This window comes from Chrysochloris asiatica, unplaced genomic scaffold, assembly GCF_000296735.1.
Source record: "Chrysochloris asiatica unplaced genomic scaffold, ChrAsi1.0 scaffold00227, whole genome shotgun sequence".
NCBI classification, from domain to species: domain Eukaryota; kingdom Metazoa; phylum Chordata; class Mammalia; order Afrosoricida; family Chrysochloridae; genus Chrysochloris; species Chrysochloris asiatica.
The window spans coordinates 1475067-1493444 of NW_006408745.1; the positions used below are offsets into that span (position 1 = coordinate 1475067).

The window sequence follows — 18378 nt, forward strand, 5'->3', positions numbered from 1 at the left end:
GAGCAAATAAATTAAGACTGTGGATTATAGGAAGAAGGATATGGAATCAGGATTGGAAGAAGGCTTATAAACAACCTGTGACATATGGATGATGCAACCTTGCTTGCTAAAAGTGAAGAGGACTTAAAATACTGATGCAGATCAAAGACCACAGCCTTCAGTATGTACTGTACTTCAACGTAAAGTAAACAAAAACTTTTACAACTGGAGCAGTAAATACCATCATGATAAATGCAGAAAATATTGAAGTTTTCAAAGACTTCATTTTGCTTGGATCAACACTTAATGGAATCATCAGGTAAGAAATTAAACTGTGTATTGCGTTAGATGAATCTGCTGCACAATATCCCTTTAAAGTGTTCAAGAGCAAAGATATCAGCTCAAAGACTAAGGTGCACCTGACCCAAGCCACAGTTGTCTCATATGCATATGAAAATTGGACAATGAGTGAAGAACTGTAGAAGAATTGATGCATTTGAATTATGATATTGGAGAAGAGTGTATATATTAAAAAAACAAACAAACAAACAAACCATGGATTACCAGAACAAACAAATCTGCCTTGGAGAAAGTATAGTCAAAGTATTCCTTAGAAGCCAGACGGCGAGACTTTGTCTCTCATACTTCAGACATGTTATCAGGAAGGACATCATGCTTGGTAAAACGGAATGTCAACAAAAAAGAGGAGACCCACAGCAAGATGGATTGACACAGTGGCAGCAGCAGTAGGGATCAAGCATAACAGTAGTTATAAGGATGACAACAATTGTGAGAATGTTTGCTGAGCTTAAGAGTTTTCTATTAGTTGGAGCTGACTCAGCACCTAATAACAACAACAACTTAGATTCTTCACAATATTTTGCATCTCTTCTAACTACAAAAGGAAGTGGAATTTTCATAGGTGTGACGCTGTGGGTTAATTCTTTGAACTGCAAGGTCAGCGGTTCAAGCTCACCAGCTACTCCTCGGAAAGCCTATACAGGGTCGCTATGAGTTGGTACCGACTCAATGGCACTTAATAACAACAACAAAAACAATTTCATTTTTTTGAATATGAAAATTAGAGGTTATGATGCTAACCTATATGGGATTGAATAAACAAAACATGAAACGGAGGGTGTAATATGAAACTGCAGAAACGGTTGCTGTTTCAAACCATGTTACCTTTCAATGGTACCTACCCTGGTACTTAAAAGTCTGCTGCCTAGCCATACAATCTCAGCATCTGAAAACTGTGACACATCTTTTAAAGATCTCTAGTCTGACTTCTTGATTGATTCAGGAGCATCTTCTGCACCTTTCTTGACATGTAGCTCTTCTTTAACAGGCTTAGAAATGAGTTGATTCCAATTTCATAAGGCCACGGCCACTATTGCACAGTTCTAATCACTTGATTTTGAATCTTCTCTGATTTTCACCAGAGTTTTCTAATTCTGCTCTAGGGAATAACAGAAAAACTCAACTGCCTCTTCACGTGTCCACAACTCTCCAACATTTGAAAGTGTTTAGCATTTAACTTTTAAGTCTATTTTTTCTGTTTATAAATGTCCCTGATTCCCTCAGTGGTTCCTCATGTAAGATTGTTCTCCAAATCTTATGTCATCTTGTTTGCCATTCTAGAAATGCTCTGACTTTGTCAATACCTTCTTAAAATCTAGCTTTCAGTGCATAATACAGTACCAGAAATAGTTCTGACTGACAAAAAGATTACTATAATAGTTATTTCTCAATATGGAATACTTGGGAGTCCTCCTGTGGTGCTGGGGGATAAAGAACTGGACTGTAAGTTCATTTGAACAACAAGGACAGTGGTTCAAACTTACTAGCTACTCCTTGGAAACCTCATAGGGCCGCTATGAGTCAAAATCCACTCGGCAGTACCTAACACAACATCAACAACAATGGTATATTAGAGCCTTGGTGTGGCACTGTAGGATAAGCCCATCAGCTACTCTTAGAAACCTATACAAGGTCACTATAAATTGGAACCTACTCAACAGCACACAATAACAATATGGAATACCAAAACTTTATTTATTTTTCAAATATTTATCACATTTTCCATCTAAACCTGAATCTGTCGTGGTTTTGGGAAATGTGAATGGAGACTTTAAAATTATTCCTAGTTGAATATGGTGAGCAAAGTGGTAAAAAGTCTTAGGCCTTATGAAACACTTTGAGGCAACAAGTTGCTTGGCCTGGGAATTTAAGACCATAGTCTCAGGGGACAGGTTCTACATCCTACTTTGGTGATTAACAACTGGCATTTTTAAAGTTCATGAGTGGCCATCTAAGGTACAGCTATTGGTCTCTCTATGTGTGGAAGAAAGAAAAATGAAGAAAATTTAAGGCACTTGGAACCTATTAGTTAAGTGAACTAGTACAACATGTGAACTTCAGTCTCCATGACCCTGATACCAGAAGGGACTAGATGGTGCTTGCCTACCACTGCCAACTGCTCTGAAAGGGTTCACAGTAGAAGGTCCTAGATAGAAAAAATGTGGGAAAAACTCAACATTATTAAAAAAAAAAAAAAAAAAAAAGACTGGGCTTGCTGGTCAGAAAGAGACTGGTGGAACCCAAGATTATGGCTGTTGGCCACCCTTCAGGTCTGGAACAGAACTTACTCAACTTTCAGCCAAGAAGTCAAGAGGTATTTAGTGGGGACAACAACACTAGTAAGGTATGTTCACCATGAAATGGTCAACCATACAAGATCAAAAGGGCAACATTCACGGAAGCAAAGTTCAGAATGGGTAGGAGGACAGAATGGAAATAACCACAGGGAAAAGTGGAATGACTGTTAACGTGGAGGGGATTGCAATCATTGAGAGGAATCAGAGTGAAGGGTTTGTTGAATTTAAAACTGATGATAGACTCTGTAAACCTTCATTCAATTCACAATAAAAAGTTTAAAATTTTTGCTTTGCTTGTTTTATCTTTTTAGTTGTGACCAGCTTTCTAGCCTGAGGTGGGAGACATTAATATAGGCACGGCTGTTAGATATCCTGGTGTGGCACTATAGGTTAAACACTGGACTTCTAACCACAAGGTTGGCAGTTCAAACCCACCAGCTGCTCCTTGGACACCCTGTATGAGTCAAAAACAACTTGATGGCACTTAACAACAACACAACTATTAGATTAGCTTTATTACCCAAATTCATGTTAAATGCAAATATAACAAGCACACCTATTATTGTTGTTGTTGTTGTTAGTGCTATCAAGTGAGTCTGTTCTCATATGGGATTTTCAAGGCTTTTCCCCCATAATTCTTCACAAGAGCTTCAAGCCTCATTTTTCTCCCACAGAGTGGTTGACAGGCTCGAATCTGTGCTTATAGTATGGAGTCCAGTGCTTATAGTATGGAGCTACTGCACTCCCATGTCTACTATATCTTTATCTAAATCAATCATGAAAATGTTTCCTGGAACAAGCAAAGTAATTGACTTCCTTGTCGTTTTATTAGAAACTTTTTCCTTAAACTTAATGCTGACCAATTAATTCAGTTTCATTAAGCATAGATCTTCAACTGTATATAAATTGTCCTACTTGGACCAGTCATTCACAAATAATAATATTGTGTGTGAGGATTTTATATGTTCTTTGAAAATCTGAACTCATTTGAAAGTTCAATGATTGTTTGCTGAATGAATGCAGTCAATGCAGTCTTCTCAAACCCTTGAAATCCTCCTCCCCTTTCTCTCTGTATCCTTTGATTGTAAAATTAACTTTCTATCTTCAGACTTTTCCATCCTTCATGATGAGTCATCCAGTCAAGGAATAAAAACGAGTTTTTTCTCTGAAGTTTTTGAAATACTTCTCCCTGAAGTCCAGAGCTTGTACACATGTACATTTCTCTCCAGACATTGTCTTCACTTCTCTGTTACAAATTCTGAGATGGCATAATTACTTTCATTTAAGATTCATATCATTATAAAAGAGAGAAAGGCCAGAATCTCTTATTTTATGAGATTAAATTATCAAAAAGAAAAGTTAAAAAAAAAAAAGTATCTACTTTTAGCAGAAAATTATATTGAGACATTGAGACTTTAAAATAGAATATTTCCATTCTCTAATCCATTCATTCAGTGAATGTTCATTATGTATCCGCTGGTCAGAGTCAACGTCAGGCCTTACATGGGATTTTCAGGGAACTCAAAGCCAACAGGAGAGGCCAACAAATAAGCCAACTCTGTAATGTTAGAATCCTAGTACTACAGGTGTAAGAGAAGTAGTGTTGGAGAAGAACTGGACTGCTAACCACAAGGTTGGCAGTTCAACCCTCCAGCTGCTCCTCACAAACTCTGTACTGGGTTGTTATGAGTCAGAACCGACTCAACACCACTTAACAACACCAACATAATACTACAGAGATGGAAGGATAAGTTTTATCTGAATGTGAAAGTAAAGTTATGATAGAAAAAGTTAGCCGTTAATCCTTGCAGCGTGATGGGGGCCTGTCAGGGCCCAATGAGAGGAGGATGGGCATGGTGCCACAGTTAGCATCCACTGAGGACTGCTGTTACTGTTAAGTGCCTGCCACTTAGTTTCAGTTCATAGCGACCTTGTACAGGGTTTCTGTGGAGCAGCTGGTGGGTTAGTCAACTGTCCACCTTGCGGTTAGCATTAATAAATACCCATAGGGTGAATTTCATTTCATATTAACTCTGACTGAGTGGATTAATATTTTATTTTATTTTTCTTACTTATTCTAGAGAAAAAATTTAGAAAAAGTTAATGGACATTCAACTCTAGATTAAAAATATAATTTCACGTCATTAGATAATACTGAAAATATAAGGATGTTGGCTAAGTAATGCATTTCACTTCAAATAAAGAATATTTTCTTTAAGATTTAGGAAATTAAGTGATTTCTTTTCCCTGGTCATGAAGAAACAGTACAAACAAGGAAGATATGCATTTAATAAAAGCCACAACACCGAGCACAAACATCTGACATACAGAAGTGCTTAATAAGTATTGCTTAGCACAATGTTTGGTGTGTAGACAATGCCTATTAAATATAGACAGAACTATTTGTTATATGTTCATGAGATTTTCCTAATTTCTTCAGAACTGAATTGTTTGTAGCTGTATTTAATGAATGTACCTTCTCTCAGTTTCAAATTCTTATTTCAATTTCTGACTCATACCTTGTTAGTTCTGGAGCAATAGACAACATAAGATGGGTGGTGCCTGCCTTTATGCTAGTATTTAAAACTCTGGTACTGTATTAGAGTCCTGATGTGACACTGCAGGATCAGCACTGGATGCTAACCACAAGGTCCGTGATTCAAACCCATCAGCTGCTCCTTGGAAATCCTATACAGGGTCACTTGGAACCGACTCTGCAGCACTTAGCAACAACAACTATAAAATTAATACTGAAGCATCTTAATACAACATCATTATTGTTAGGTGTGGTACTGTGGGTTAATGTGCTAGACTGCAAAGTCGGTTTGAACCGCAAGGTAATGATTCAAGCTCACCAGCTAGCTGCTTCTCAGAAACCATCCTGTACAGGGCCGCCATGGGTCGGAACTTACTCAAAGGCACTTAACAACAACAACAAGGGGGTCCCGGTGTTGTGCTGTAGAATAAGCACTGCCCTGTAAGTTCGGAGGTTTGAACTCACCAGCCAATCCTCTGAAACCCAATATGTTGTTGTTGTCGTTAGGTGCCATCGAGTCGTTACCGACTCATAGCGACCCTATGCACAACAGAACGAAACACTGCCCAATCCTGGGCCAACCTCACCACTGTTGCTACGCTTGAGTCCATTGATGGTGCTAGGGACATTGTAAGTTGGAATCAATCAATCACAGTTAACATCAACAACAAAAGATTTTAAGAGGTTAAAAGAAAAGGAAAGAAAAAAACATAAAACGGTCAGTGTTTATGGAGTAATTTTGCTTTCCATACATATATCACATATTAAAACTTTTAAATTCTGAATGTTAAATTATAGTGCCCACTTAAATAATATTGGCTTTATTATCTCTTTTATGCACTTTGATTGATGTAAATACTGAAAAAGCATCTCTCTACCTAAATACTGTAAAAACAGTTTTATATTTCACCTATGGTTCAAAATATGTTATTGAAATAGAAATATGGACTTGTCCCCATTACAAACTATTGTCAAGTTATGAAAAATGTAATCATTACAATACATTATTATATTTAAGCATAAAAGCTCTGAATTGCCATCTTTGTCATTGAGTGGCATATTTTAAATGAAGAGTAATATCCCAGGTCTCCTTAGAAAGCTTAATGCTTAAAAACAATTTTATCTAGCGATGAACAATGAGAAAAAGCATTATAAAATACATTTTGAGTATGCTGTGAAGAATATGAACATAATACAGAATTAAATTTAGAGCAATTAAGAGTAGATTTTGAAGATTTTTCTTAAATGGTTTAATATAGTCATCATCATTTCAGTTTTCTGTTTTAATGAAAAGAAGCTGCATGCACTGACTTTTTTTTTTTTTTGATGGGTATTATTAAATAAGTATGCATTATCTAGCAGTCTATTTGGTTACCCAAAAGTTGAGGAGCCTCTAAAAGTAAACACAAATAGTGGCTTTAGTGATATTTCTGTACTGAGATGTACTTTGATGGTGAGTGTTGTAACGTGCTAAATTCTGAGGTTTGAGTACAACAGAAACCATACTGTATTGAGACATTCCACCTACAGTTTGTGGTCATGAAGTCTGATTAAGGGTGCTTTTAGATATGTGAAAGTATTTAGGGTCAGTGCTTTGACTATATTCTTTGACGCATTTCATTAAATAAAATACCAATGTACAGGTATATTTGTATAACTATAAATACCAATGTACAGGTATAATTGTATAACTATAAAATGCTGAAATAATTGTGTATAGATCTGTGTAATTACTTATTATGCTTCTTTATATGCTCCAAAAAGAAAATCTTTAGATCATCCTTAGTATCAATCATGACTCAATGTGAATGAACCAGAATTTTAGAGGTTTCTAAAGTAGTGTGATATAAAAATCAGATATGTACTCAGATAACATATATTAGCATTATTTTTATCAGATGTACTTGAATAAGACAATCAATAAACATAAAATGGTAGGTGGGATATTAGCAATTATTGCAAAGGAAAACTGCCCAGGTTGAAATTGCATCTGAGTAGATAATGACTAGCTGAATTAGCCTGGTTACTATCTAAATGCTGAATTTTCCAAAGGATATGATCAGTGGGGATACCACAACACAGTGTTATCTTTTTATCAACAACAGTAACAACCTCAAATACTCTTAATCAGTAGATGCTTAAAGCCACCAAGACAGATATATTTTGTTAGTTCTTGTTTTTCCTGCATGTCAACTAAGAAAGGGAAGTAACTATGATTTATTGGGCATCTACTTGAAATTACACACTATGATTGATAGATTATTGTCACGCGCGAAGGAGCTCTGGTAGCGTAGTGGTTACGAATTGGGCTGCTAACCTCAAAGTCGGCAGTTCGAAACTACCAGCTGTTCCGCTGAAGAAAGATGAGGCTTTCTGCTCCCATAAAGATTTAAAGCCTCGGAAACCCTGTGCAGGGTCACTATGAGCCAGAACCGACTCCACAGTACTTAACAACAAAGTGGCATCAAGTTGGTCCCGACTCAGAGTAACTCTCTTTAAGGTTTCTAAGGAGCGACTAGTGAGTTTAAACTGCTGACCTTGTGGTTAATAATCCAGTGCTTATCCTACAGTGCCATACCAGGACCCCATATTTGATATAGTACTTAAATTATTTCACACAATCCTTAGGGCAATGTTGAGAGTAAGCATTAGCTTCATTTTAAGAATGAAAAACTCAGAGAGGTTAAATGAATTTCTTATTAAGCATTTGGCTCCTAACTAAAGGCTGGTGGTGCTAACCCATCAGCTTCTCAGTGGGGAAAAGATGTGGCAATTTGCTTCCATAAAGAATCCCTGTGGGGCAGCTCTAGTCTGTCCTGTAGGGTCCTTAGGAGTCAAAATCCACTCAATAGCTTTGAGTTTGGTTTTTTGGTTTAGTAAATACCAGAGTCAGTGTCCTAATAGCAGGCTCTCTGAATCCAAACCCCATGTTCATTCCTCTCTACAATGTTGTCTTCAATGCCAATTAATTATAAAATAGTATAATTATTAAGCAAACTACACACTTATGTCCTTATAGTTATGAGTTATTCAAATATATCATGAGGATTTGCATACATTTTATGTAACATATCAATTTTATATTTCTAAAATTTTCACTTAACAAATTTCCCTTATTCATTTTTTATGCCACACACCTTTGTTGTGTGCCCATTATGTGTCTCCTGTTCTAGGCACTGGAACAAAATAAAATGCAGCACTAAGCAAAATTAAATCAGGGAGCATGCCATGTCATGAAAGAGACATACATTCAACAAATGATCCCACAAAAAGATACAAACCATAATATGTGCTAAGTGCTATTAAGGAAAGGTAAAGAAGGGTAGGTAGAACAAGAATTACGAAAGTATGGAAGACTGACCAGAATGGAAGTTCAGTTTATTCATCTGCTAACACCTGGTTTCTTTCAACACATTTATTTAGGCATGTGGGATGGTAGGGATTCAAAGTTAACTGTGAAGTTTCTAGTTTAGGGGACTGAGTTTATGGTGAGATGGGGAATCTAGAAGGTATAGCAGATTAAGGGGTGAAGATAGTGAGTTTGGAGTGTCAAGATTCCTAAGACATTTAAAAAGATATAAGACTGTAGGAAATCCAGTGGGTGTCTAAAGACTAAGAGTTAGATAAAGGAGTGTTTAGTAATGATGTACAAAGAAGTAACAGATAAAAGTGAGCTTCCCTATACAAGATGAGTTGGATTTGAAGGTAAAGAGAAAAATATCAAATAGTTCCTACTGAAAACAATAGCTAAATTAGCAATTGTGTGCCTCAAAACCCTGTTTCTGAAGAACAGTGGTAAATGCTTCTTAAAACAAACAAGCATGCAACCTATTCTACCAGCAATGTCTTTGGGGGAACACGTTAAAGTTTAAAAGGTTTTTCAGACTTTAATATACTTATGTGCCCCATTTCCCAAATGTATTGGGCCGTTGAACTTTCTCTTAAGGAGTATTTTACAAGAGTAGTGTTCTACGTAAGACCCACTGGGAAACACGATTGTTGTTTAAAGATTTATAATTAAGAATGTTCTTGACTTTTGGGTGAGCAGGCTGGAATGACTGATGAGAGTTTAACCAAGAGAAGGATTAAATGAAGAATCGTGAACTATATATATTCACATTGGTTCGATTGGTAGGTAGGAAGTGTTCAGAGACGTTGTTTATTAGGAGCAAAGCAGTAGGAAGAGTGACGTTTTAAACATCGGGATGAATTGAGGAGAGAGTGATTCCAGACAGGGAGATCAGCTAGGACAGGAAGCTACTAGGCTGTCCAAGAATGACATGATAAGGACCGAAATGATAGAGCTGCCTGGGAAATATAAGCCAAGTGTGAACCTGAGGCACATTTTGAGGAAAGGAATTATGGGACTTGGTATTGGATTAGATTAAAGGAAGAAAAGGTCAACTTTAACAATGCTGATTTGGCCTGAGAGAGGACAAAAGATACATAAAAGAATCAAGCCCAAATCCTAATCGTATTGTGGCTAAAGTACTTCCCAACACCCTGCTGGATTTTTAGAAAACAGAATTCAACAATGAGAGTCAGTCATATCCCTTCAAGTGTTTTCAATTAAATGACACGAGACTAAACAATTTTAAGATTCCTTTGAGCACAAACCTAAAATGTTAAGTTCATATGTATGCCATGTTCAATTGTCAAGTGGTCAAAAAAAAAAAAAAAAAGTTCCAGTCTCATAATTAGGAAAGTTGATAATTAAAAGAATTAATTCTTTAATCTAAAATTTCTGAAGGAAGCATGAACAGTTTCCTGGTAAACTTCATTAAAATGTCCTACATTAAATCTTGCTTTTACAGTTTCACATTCAACAACAAGCTAGAAATCACACATTTTCAGATTCTAAGGAAAAACTAGTTTTAGATTTATTTGCTTTCCTTTCAAATGCGTTAGTGCCGAAGGGCTCTGACAATTACAAGTCACTGTTTTGCAAAGAAAAAAAGGACTGTAAAAAATTGAGTGCATGATATATATATATATATCTTAAAAGCAAAACAACAACAAAAAAAAAACCTGCCTGTTTGATTTTTTCCAGGTGACATTTACAAAGAGGAAATTTGGGTTGATGAAGAAGGCTTACGAGTTGAGTGTGCTGTGTGACTGTGAGATTGCACTGATCATCTTCAACAGCACCAACAAGCTGTTCCAGTATGCCAGCACCGACATGGACAAGGTGCTGCTGAAATACACGGAGTACAACGAGCCGCATGAGAGCCGGACAAACTCAGACATTGTGGAGGTGAGCCCCGAGCTCCAGCAGAGCTTCCTGGTGTGGTCCTTCCCCTGCCACACATGCAGACACAGGCGTGCACACATGTACCTTCCTTTTCTTATGAGGTTCATATTCCCACAGATATATCAGTTGTTCTTCCATTCCAACTCTGTGCTCTTCTTTCCCCCCCAAATGTAAGTTAGAGTAGGCAATATACAATCAAATCCTTACAGAAATCAAGTAACAGTGTCATTTCTTGCCATATCCTGCGTATGAGTGATTATTGCCTACCAATGTGACACCATGGCTGGGAACTGTGACTAGAGGACAGCTTACTACATTTTAGATAGTGTTTGACAGGTTTTAAATTTAAATAATAATTTCCTAATATAGTCAAAGAAAAATATATTGACATATAAGCTAATCCAAATCTTACTCTTCATTTTTTCCCCTTGTGTCACATTTTTTTCTAATTAATTCTTCCTAGTGATTACTGATAGCAAAGTGAAGAAAATTGTTTTCCCCAAAATTTTATAACAATGAATGCTGTTAATATACATGAAATCAGAAACCTACTGAAATGGATTTTTCAGTACTAGCTCAAGTGTTTTATTAAAGTGTAATTTAAAACATTGTTTAATTGTGCTATAAACAAATACACCTCCTGTTAAAATTCTTTTAAAAAAAAATTTTTTTTTGAGATTCATTAGCACAAGTGATATTGCCAAACAATTTTGGTTGACACTTTTTTAAACCTTTTCAACATGTATCTAATTTAAATGTTAGTGCCCTGTATGTACCGTTCATAAGCAATGAATTCTAAACTGGAAAAAGACGTGTAATGAAAACTCTTCCCCTTTGTCTGTTTTCCTCTCCCACCTACCTATTTCTGGTTTCCTAGATTCTGTGTGCTTTCCCATAATTAAAATAAAATTCATATTTTTTAAATTAAGTATGTATTCAGGGTCATAAAGAGTACAATTAATTTTTTTCCCATTATTTATACTAAGTTCTTAAGGAGCCCTGATGTGACACTGTAGAATAAACACTGGACTTTTAACCACTACATTGGCAGTTCAGAGTCACCAGCCACTTTCAGAAACCCTGTTGTTGATTAGTGCTGTTGAATCGGTTCCGACTCATAGCGACCCTGTATAGGGTTTTCAAGGAACAGCTGGTGAGCTTGAACTTAGCAGTTCACATGACTTTGCAGTCTGGCGCATTAACCCACAGTGCCACACCAGGACTTCAGAAACCCTGTACAGTGTCACTATGAGTTGAAACTGACTTGGTGGCACTTAACGACAACAACAATACTATGAAAAAAAATCTAATACTAATGCTGATCAACGACTTCTGGTGTGGCACTGTGCTTTAAAGTGCTGGACTGCAAAGTCGTTTTGAACTGCAAGGTCAGCGGTTCAAGCTCACCAGTTGCTCCCCGGAAACCCTATACAGGGTCGCTATGGGTTTGAACTGACTCAGTGGCACTTAACAACAAAACACAATGCTAATCAAATGAATCTACCACAACCATAGATCCTGGTGTGGGCTTGTTGACTAAACACTGGACTGCTAACAACTGTTGTGGTTCAAATTCACCAACTGCTCCTAAGTGTATGTAGGGTAGCTATGAACAAGAATGGACTTGACAGCACTTAATAACAACAACAGCTACATCCATTGTCCTCTTACACATCCTGCCTATAACTAGTAGTCAGTTTTCTATTTTTATTTGGAAGCTTTTCAAAAGTATTGAGCTGACGAATTTAGTTTTGCCTAACAAAGTCAAGCAAATAATTTCAGAGGAAAGGATGCTAGGTAGACCTCTAAAGTGGTATGAGCTTAAAATAGTTTTGAATGTTCATAGTTGCTTATCATTTTATTCACTTTTTATTGAATTGTGTGTTGCTTTGATACTGAAATTCAAGATCATTTATATAGTTTACTTGCTATGTCTTTCATGTGGTATTTTATCGACTCACAAAAAATATGTAAACATGAATGTGAGTGTAACTAGTCACTTGTTAAATCTCATAGGTTCTTGTGTGTGTGTTTACATATATTTATCATAAATTCTAGAAACAAGACATACTCATATTCAAATCTCCGTTTCTTTATGGAAACCATTACAAAAAAGTTTCAGAGTAAGAAAATAATTTGCGTTAGATTACGTCATTAGACTTGAACTGTACCACTTGTTAAGTTGCTTTCTTAAAGTAGTTGAAACTCTAGAAAATGCCTCTTCTGAAGGTTTCTCTAGGAATTATGCAATCTCTTTTCTATGATCTAAAGTCTGATTTAAAATGTCATAAAATGTAGGAAACTTTTTTTTTTTGAGGGGCAGATGATTATCTGATGTCAGCCTGCTTTAGGGCTATCAGAAGAAGTCAGAGAGCTTGCATTAGATTCTTTCTTTTGCACTATTTTACTGGTTTGGCACTTGCCTGCTAATTGCAAGGTCGGTGATTCAAACACACCAGTAGGTCCATGGAAATTCTATACAGGGTCACCATGAAATGGAACCGACTCCACAGCAGTTAGCAACAACAACAACATGTAATAAGTTAGCTAACTCTTTGGCTTTTCCTCATCTCAAAAATAAAAGAATTTAATTTAAAATGCCTTCCCTAAAATTATAATTCTTTAAAAAGCAGAACTTTTTAAAATTTATTGGAACATACATCACTATTTACCTCTGTCCCATTTAGTCCTTGCAAAGCTGTTCAGTGTTCCCCTCTCTACCTTGTTCTTCCAACCCCCTTCCCCTTCTTCTGTATTGCCCTCCCCCGCCCAACACTGGAACTATGATGTGTCTATCCCCTACCTTGTGCTCTACCTCACCCCCACCTCTCCTACTCCCCTACAGGTAAGCAATACCTTTAAGAAAACAAAACAGCAGCTTCATTTTCTTGAATTTAACTTTAACAGATTAAAATGTATGACTATGAAAATGACATTCTGGGCCTGCTAGGACAAATCTAGAGACTTGACTATTGCATTCTGTCGATTAACACAAGATTTTAAAAGTCAGAGGTATTGTGAGTTTATCCTGTTCTACTACCTGATCACATTTTGCTCACATATTTGACTTTTCCACATTTTGGTAGTAACAGGATGATAGAAAAGAAGTTAAGTTGGGTACAATTTTACATTACTCACATGGAGAAATTTTCAAAGTGCAGATCATCAAAATCAGGATATTTTGGATAGTGGGTGGAGACGAGAGAACCTGGGTGGGAAGCTGCATTTAAAACAGGTTTGCCATTTAAGTATGTAAGTCTCTGTAGTACCCAGAGATAAAATGTGTTAGAAGTTTAAGAAACTGTGATGCATCAGGGACCTGAGGAATCCATTCCTAGAATGGATCTAACGTGAAGTTGAGAGTTATGGTAGTTTACTACTCTTGGGTAAAATTTTAAATCCTATTTATTTTAATTTAATGGAATGCATTTAACTGAGCAAGTTTAATGAGGAGCATAATATGTTTCATGAAGGGTCATTAGTTTTATATTCCCCATTTGGACCATTACCTCTCTCCCTTAACCCTCTAAAAAGAGTTTACTCACAAGAAAAAGAAAATGAGGAGAGAAAGCGAGAAATAATAAGATTCCCAACATTTAGACTGAAATACAAATTTCTGGGCCATACCAGAGTAATGTTACAGGGTCATAGGAAATTGTGTAGGCGCGTGGGTGTTGAAAAAGATTCCTTCTTTTAGCAAAAAAGCTCTGCGTAATTATCATGTCTTTGCTTGATAATTAGCACTACTGTTACAATAGTACAAAGACTCACAATGGCTTAACAGACAGAGAGAGTTTCTTTTTTTATATTATTACATTATAATGCAGCATGAATATCTGTTTAGGTACAATATATAAATATGCCAGATTTAGTAAATGTGTTAAATTTTTAATCCATTGGTTAAAAAAAAAAAGGAAAACAAAAACAGTTATTGTATTAAAAGCACTTCTTTTGAAGAAAGTCCATTTTATTTAACTTTGACATGCGTATTAAGCATTTGCTCAAAATGCTGGCTTTATGAGGTTGTTGAAATTCAGTAGGGATTCTGATGGCATTAATGAATGCCCCCTTCACTACTTCCAACTCTCTAAATCCATGCCTAGTTCTCTGAGCTGCCTTCCTACCCTAAGTGTTTATGTTGGGCACTGTTACTGGAAGAAGATATGGTTGTTAAGCAGTCAGGATGACCTGATGAACACAAGTCCCGCAGGACATGCTTAAGACTCATTCCTTTATCCAGCAACCAATTAGCTAGCAAATACTGGCCAGTTGTCAATGCTGTGCAAGGGATCTGAAAAGGAAAAGTCCGGCATTCTTATTAAGGCTGTAAAACATGTATACAAAAATCAGCTTGGGAACAGTCGAAAGACAAAGGAACAGTAACTTTGTTAATGTAGTGCAAGGTACCAAAATGAAGGCATGAGACAAACAACTCAATCAAACATTCATCCAAGCAGGTCATGTGATCTGTCAGATCATTCCAGGTGATCTTTGGAGTGGCAGGAGTCCCAGACATATTACCACTATATCCAGCACATGATATAGCCACACAAGCCTTATGAGAATGTCATTTAGCACCCATCCAGGAAGAAACCTCTCATCCTTCAGTGACTCAGAAATTTGACTGAGCTGCTCATTTAGTCAGGGCTGAAGTGGAATGACTAAGCATAAAAGGGGAGTGAAAACATGAGACCCTCTGCTGCTCCTCAGGAAATTCAAACTTGAGTTATAACTCCTGGGGAAGAATCGTTGATTCATTAGAGGATTGTTGACTTTTTACAATCATTTTTTTAGTATACAATAATGGATAAGAATTGTATGTTTCTGTTTCTGAGAGATAGTGTTTACATGAATTGTTATATTCTGTCACCTGAATCCTGTTTGGATTTAGACACATCTAAGAACTGCTGTCCAAGTAAATGTTTTCTTTGCACAGTAATAATTAAGACCTGAATTAGGACTGCTGTTTAGTGCTGTGGAGTCAGTTCCGAATACTCACGACCTCGTTTACGGTTTCTGAAGAGTGGCTGGTGGATGTGAATCGCCGACCTTGCAGTTCAAATCAACCTTGCAGTCCAGTGCTTATCCTACAGTGCTATGCTACTTCTGAAAGGTCCTAGTGTACACTTGGGAACTAGAAAGGTCTTTATTGCTTCACAGTGCTACTGGGGCTAACAACAACGTACACTTCTATGAGGGGCCTTCAAAAGTTTCTGGAAAAACTATATTATCCTTAAACTTCATTTAGTCACAAATTTTTAAAGCTCCCTCACACTTAAAAGAAATATAGAAATGCGAAATTAGATTTATGGGTACTATGTACATGTCGGTATAGCACTGTGGATGAATGCGCAGGACTGCAGTGTCAGTTTGAATGGCAAGGTCAGTGGTTCAGGCTTACCAGCCGCGCTTCGGAAACGCTATATAGGACCACTGTGAGTTGGAACCTACTCGACGGTACTTAACAGCAACAACTAGACTTTTATATGCCAGCTGGCTTCTGTAAAGATTCACAGCCTTGGAAACATAATAGAGTAGTTCTGTTTTTTCCTATAGGGTAGCTGTGAGTCTAATCTGCTCAACAGTAAAGGGATTTATATAGTGATATAACAAATACTTCCTTAAAGAGTAAAATTACATTCACTTATTTATTTGCTTATTTGTTGAACTCATTAAAGCATTCACTGAATTCCTACCATGTGCTATGTGCCACAGAATGACAAAGGAGATACAAATTTAATAAGGACTCTATAGGATAATTGGTCCTTAAGATGGCTCATAAGACAATATATGATCTCACCACCTGTAGTCCTTTCTCTCCATCTTTAACTTTTTCTGTTTCCCTCTCATCAGTCCCACCCCTGTCTTCGGCTATCCTATACTCAAGTCACATTAAACATGCTTATATCCCTCAACCTCTCCAAGCTCTGTTTGTTTTGTGTGAAACTTTCCTTACAAAAATTCTGCTTGATTTACTTATCCTTCATTCAAGTCAGGTTCCACTTCTGTGAAGTCTTCCTTGAACCTTCTTTCTTCTCACCATAAACGTACGCACTTTCCTGTATCACAGCCATAATAAGTTGTACCTTTTCCTCAGAGCATGATTAAAGTTGGTATCCAGCTGCCTGTTCCACGCTAGATTATAAACTCCTGGAAGCAAGGAGTCTGCACATTTTGTTTACCATCCTATCCCTAGTGGTTAACACGGTGTCTAGAATGTGCTGATCCTCAAAGCATAAACGAGTGAGACAGACAAGTTACCAAGTGATTGTCAGACTACCATAATGCTACTCATTAAAAATGTGAAATATGTCTTTATAGCTCCAAAGAAACAGTTCAGTTAGAATCAGGTGAATTTTTTCAAGCACTAGCAAAAAGCACTAAAATCATCTAGATCTGTGCATTCCAATATAGGAGTTAGTTCTTGTTGTTAAGTACCGTGGAGTCGGTTCCGACTCCTAGTGACCCTGCACAGGGTTTCTCAGGCTATAAATCTTTATAGGAGCATTTAAATTGAAATGAATTAAGGTTAAGCAAACTGTGAAACTTAGTTCCTCATTGACACTAGTCACTTTTCAAATGCTCAATAACCACAAGTAGCTGTTGTTATTAAATGCCATCATGTTGGTTCTAACTCATAGCAATTCTGTATGGGGTTTCCGAGGAGCGGCTGGTGGGTTTGAACCACTGACCTTGTGGTTACCAGTTCAGTGCTTATCCTACAGCAACCACTTGTGGATTCCAAGTGCCTATCAAATTAAACAGCGCTGATACAGAGCATGTTGATCATCTCAGAAAATTCTATGAGACAGCACTGGTCTAGACTATTGAAATATGAAAAGAAGCATTTAAAACTAATTGTGTTTTCAAATTAACACCAAGATTAGTTGTATAGTGTGAAATTTGAAGAGTACACTCAGAAGTGAAGAATTGTGTGGCCTTATGATTTAAGAATCCACATACATCATAAGTATTCATGTTGAGAGACACACATTTGGATTTGAACACTCAATGTTTTGCCCCTAACCCAATAACCACACAGTCAGCCTTGGTATTGAGCCTGGCTGGAAAACGCTTACAAGCTGTCAAAGCTGACTGGAGCAGTAACCAGGTGAGCTAGGTAGCAGTCTGTTGGTTTTTACTGTAGTTGAAGCTTGTGAATGGAAAGATGATAGGTCTTTTTTGTTAAGGTTTTAAATTTGCTTAAAGCAACATTGGACCACTATTTAGCTATACAATTAGTAAATTATATTCTTCAGAAAAAAAAGGGGTATTCTTGAGGTGGAATAAAAATCCTTCTTTAAGTTACTGTAAAGCGTAATTGGAACAGATATTGTTATAGATTGTTTAGTAAACCTGCCTTGTCCTCCATAAAACTAAATATATAATTGCTTTTCAAAAGGTAGTATTGAAAAATGAACCAAAACTTTGTGCATTCTATAATGATTTAAACTTTCAGTGTTGAGATTCCCAAGGAAAAGGTAAAAAAGTGATTTTCTAAAAAAAAAATAAAATGAATGTTTTTCCTGTATTTTAATGTTCATTTTTGTTTACATATCTTTAAAAAATTTTCCTTGTGCTTGCAAATCATATTTATATTTCCCCCTAATTTTAAAAGAAGAAATTAGTCACATTTATAAAAATACAATCATAACTATACTACAATGTAGGTTTAAATATCAAATTTTAAGACCCACTCCTTTTAAAAATAACTCTCTTGCTTAATTTGCATATATTTTTGTAAACATAAAAAGCTGCTTCACATCTCATTTATTAAGAAAATAACCATTGCTCTGCAACTAATAATGTGCATGTTAGATTACTACAGTTCCATGTGCAAGGCAATAAAATTGAATTTCCTTTCATCTGTTACTGTACAGTTCTAATGGCTTATAGGCATTACTAAGAAGACAGACGGTCAACAGAGAATTATTTAATAGCAGTAGGAACAAGAA

The 18378-nt window shown here is 36.5% G+C and overlaps 1 protein-coding gene across 8 annotated transcripts in view; it reads left to right on the forward strand.

Moving 5' to 3' along the window:
- MEF2C (myocyte enhancer factor 2C) overlaps positions 1-18378 on the forward strand; it is a 131162-nt gene that overhangs the window by 21180 nt on the left and 91604 nt on the right. For all 8 annotated transcript variants that reach the window (XM_006873181.1, XM_006873179.1, XM_006873183.1 and 5 more), the window contains exon 2: positions 10223-10426. In XM_006873181.1, the coding sequence (XP_006873243.1) occupies positions 10223-10426 (204 nt within the window). The remainder of the gene's footprint in view (positions 1-10222; positions 10427-18378) is intronic.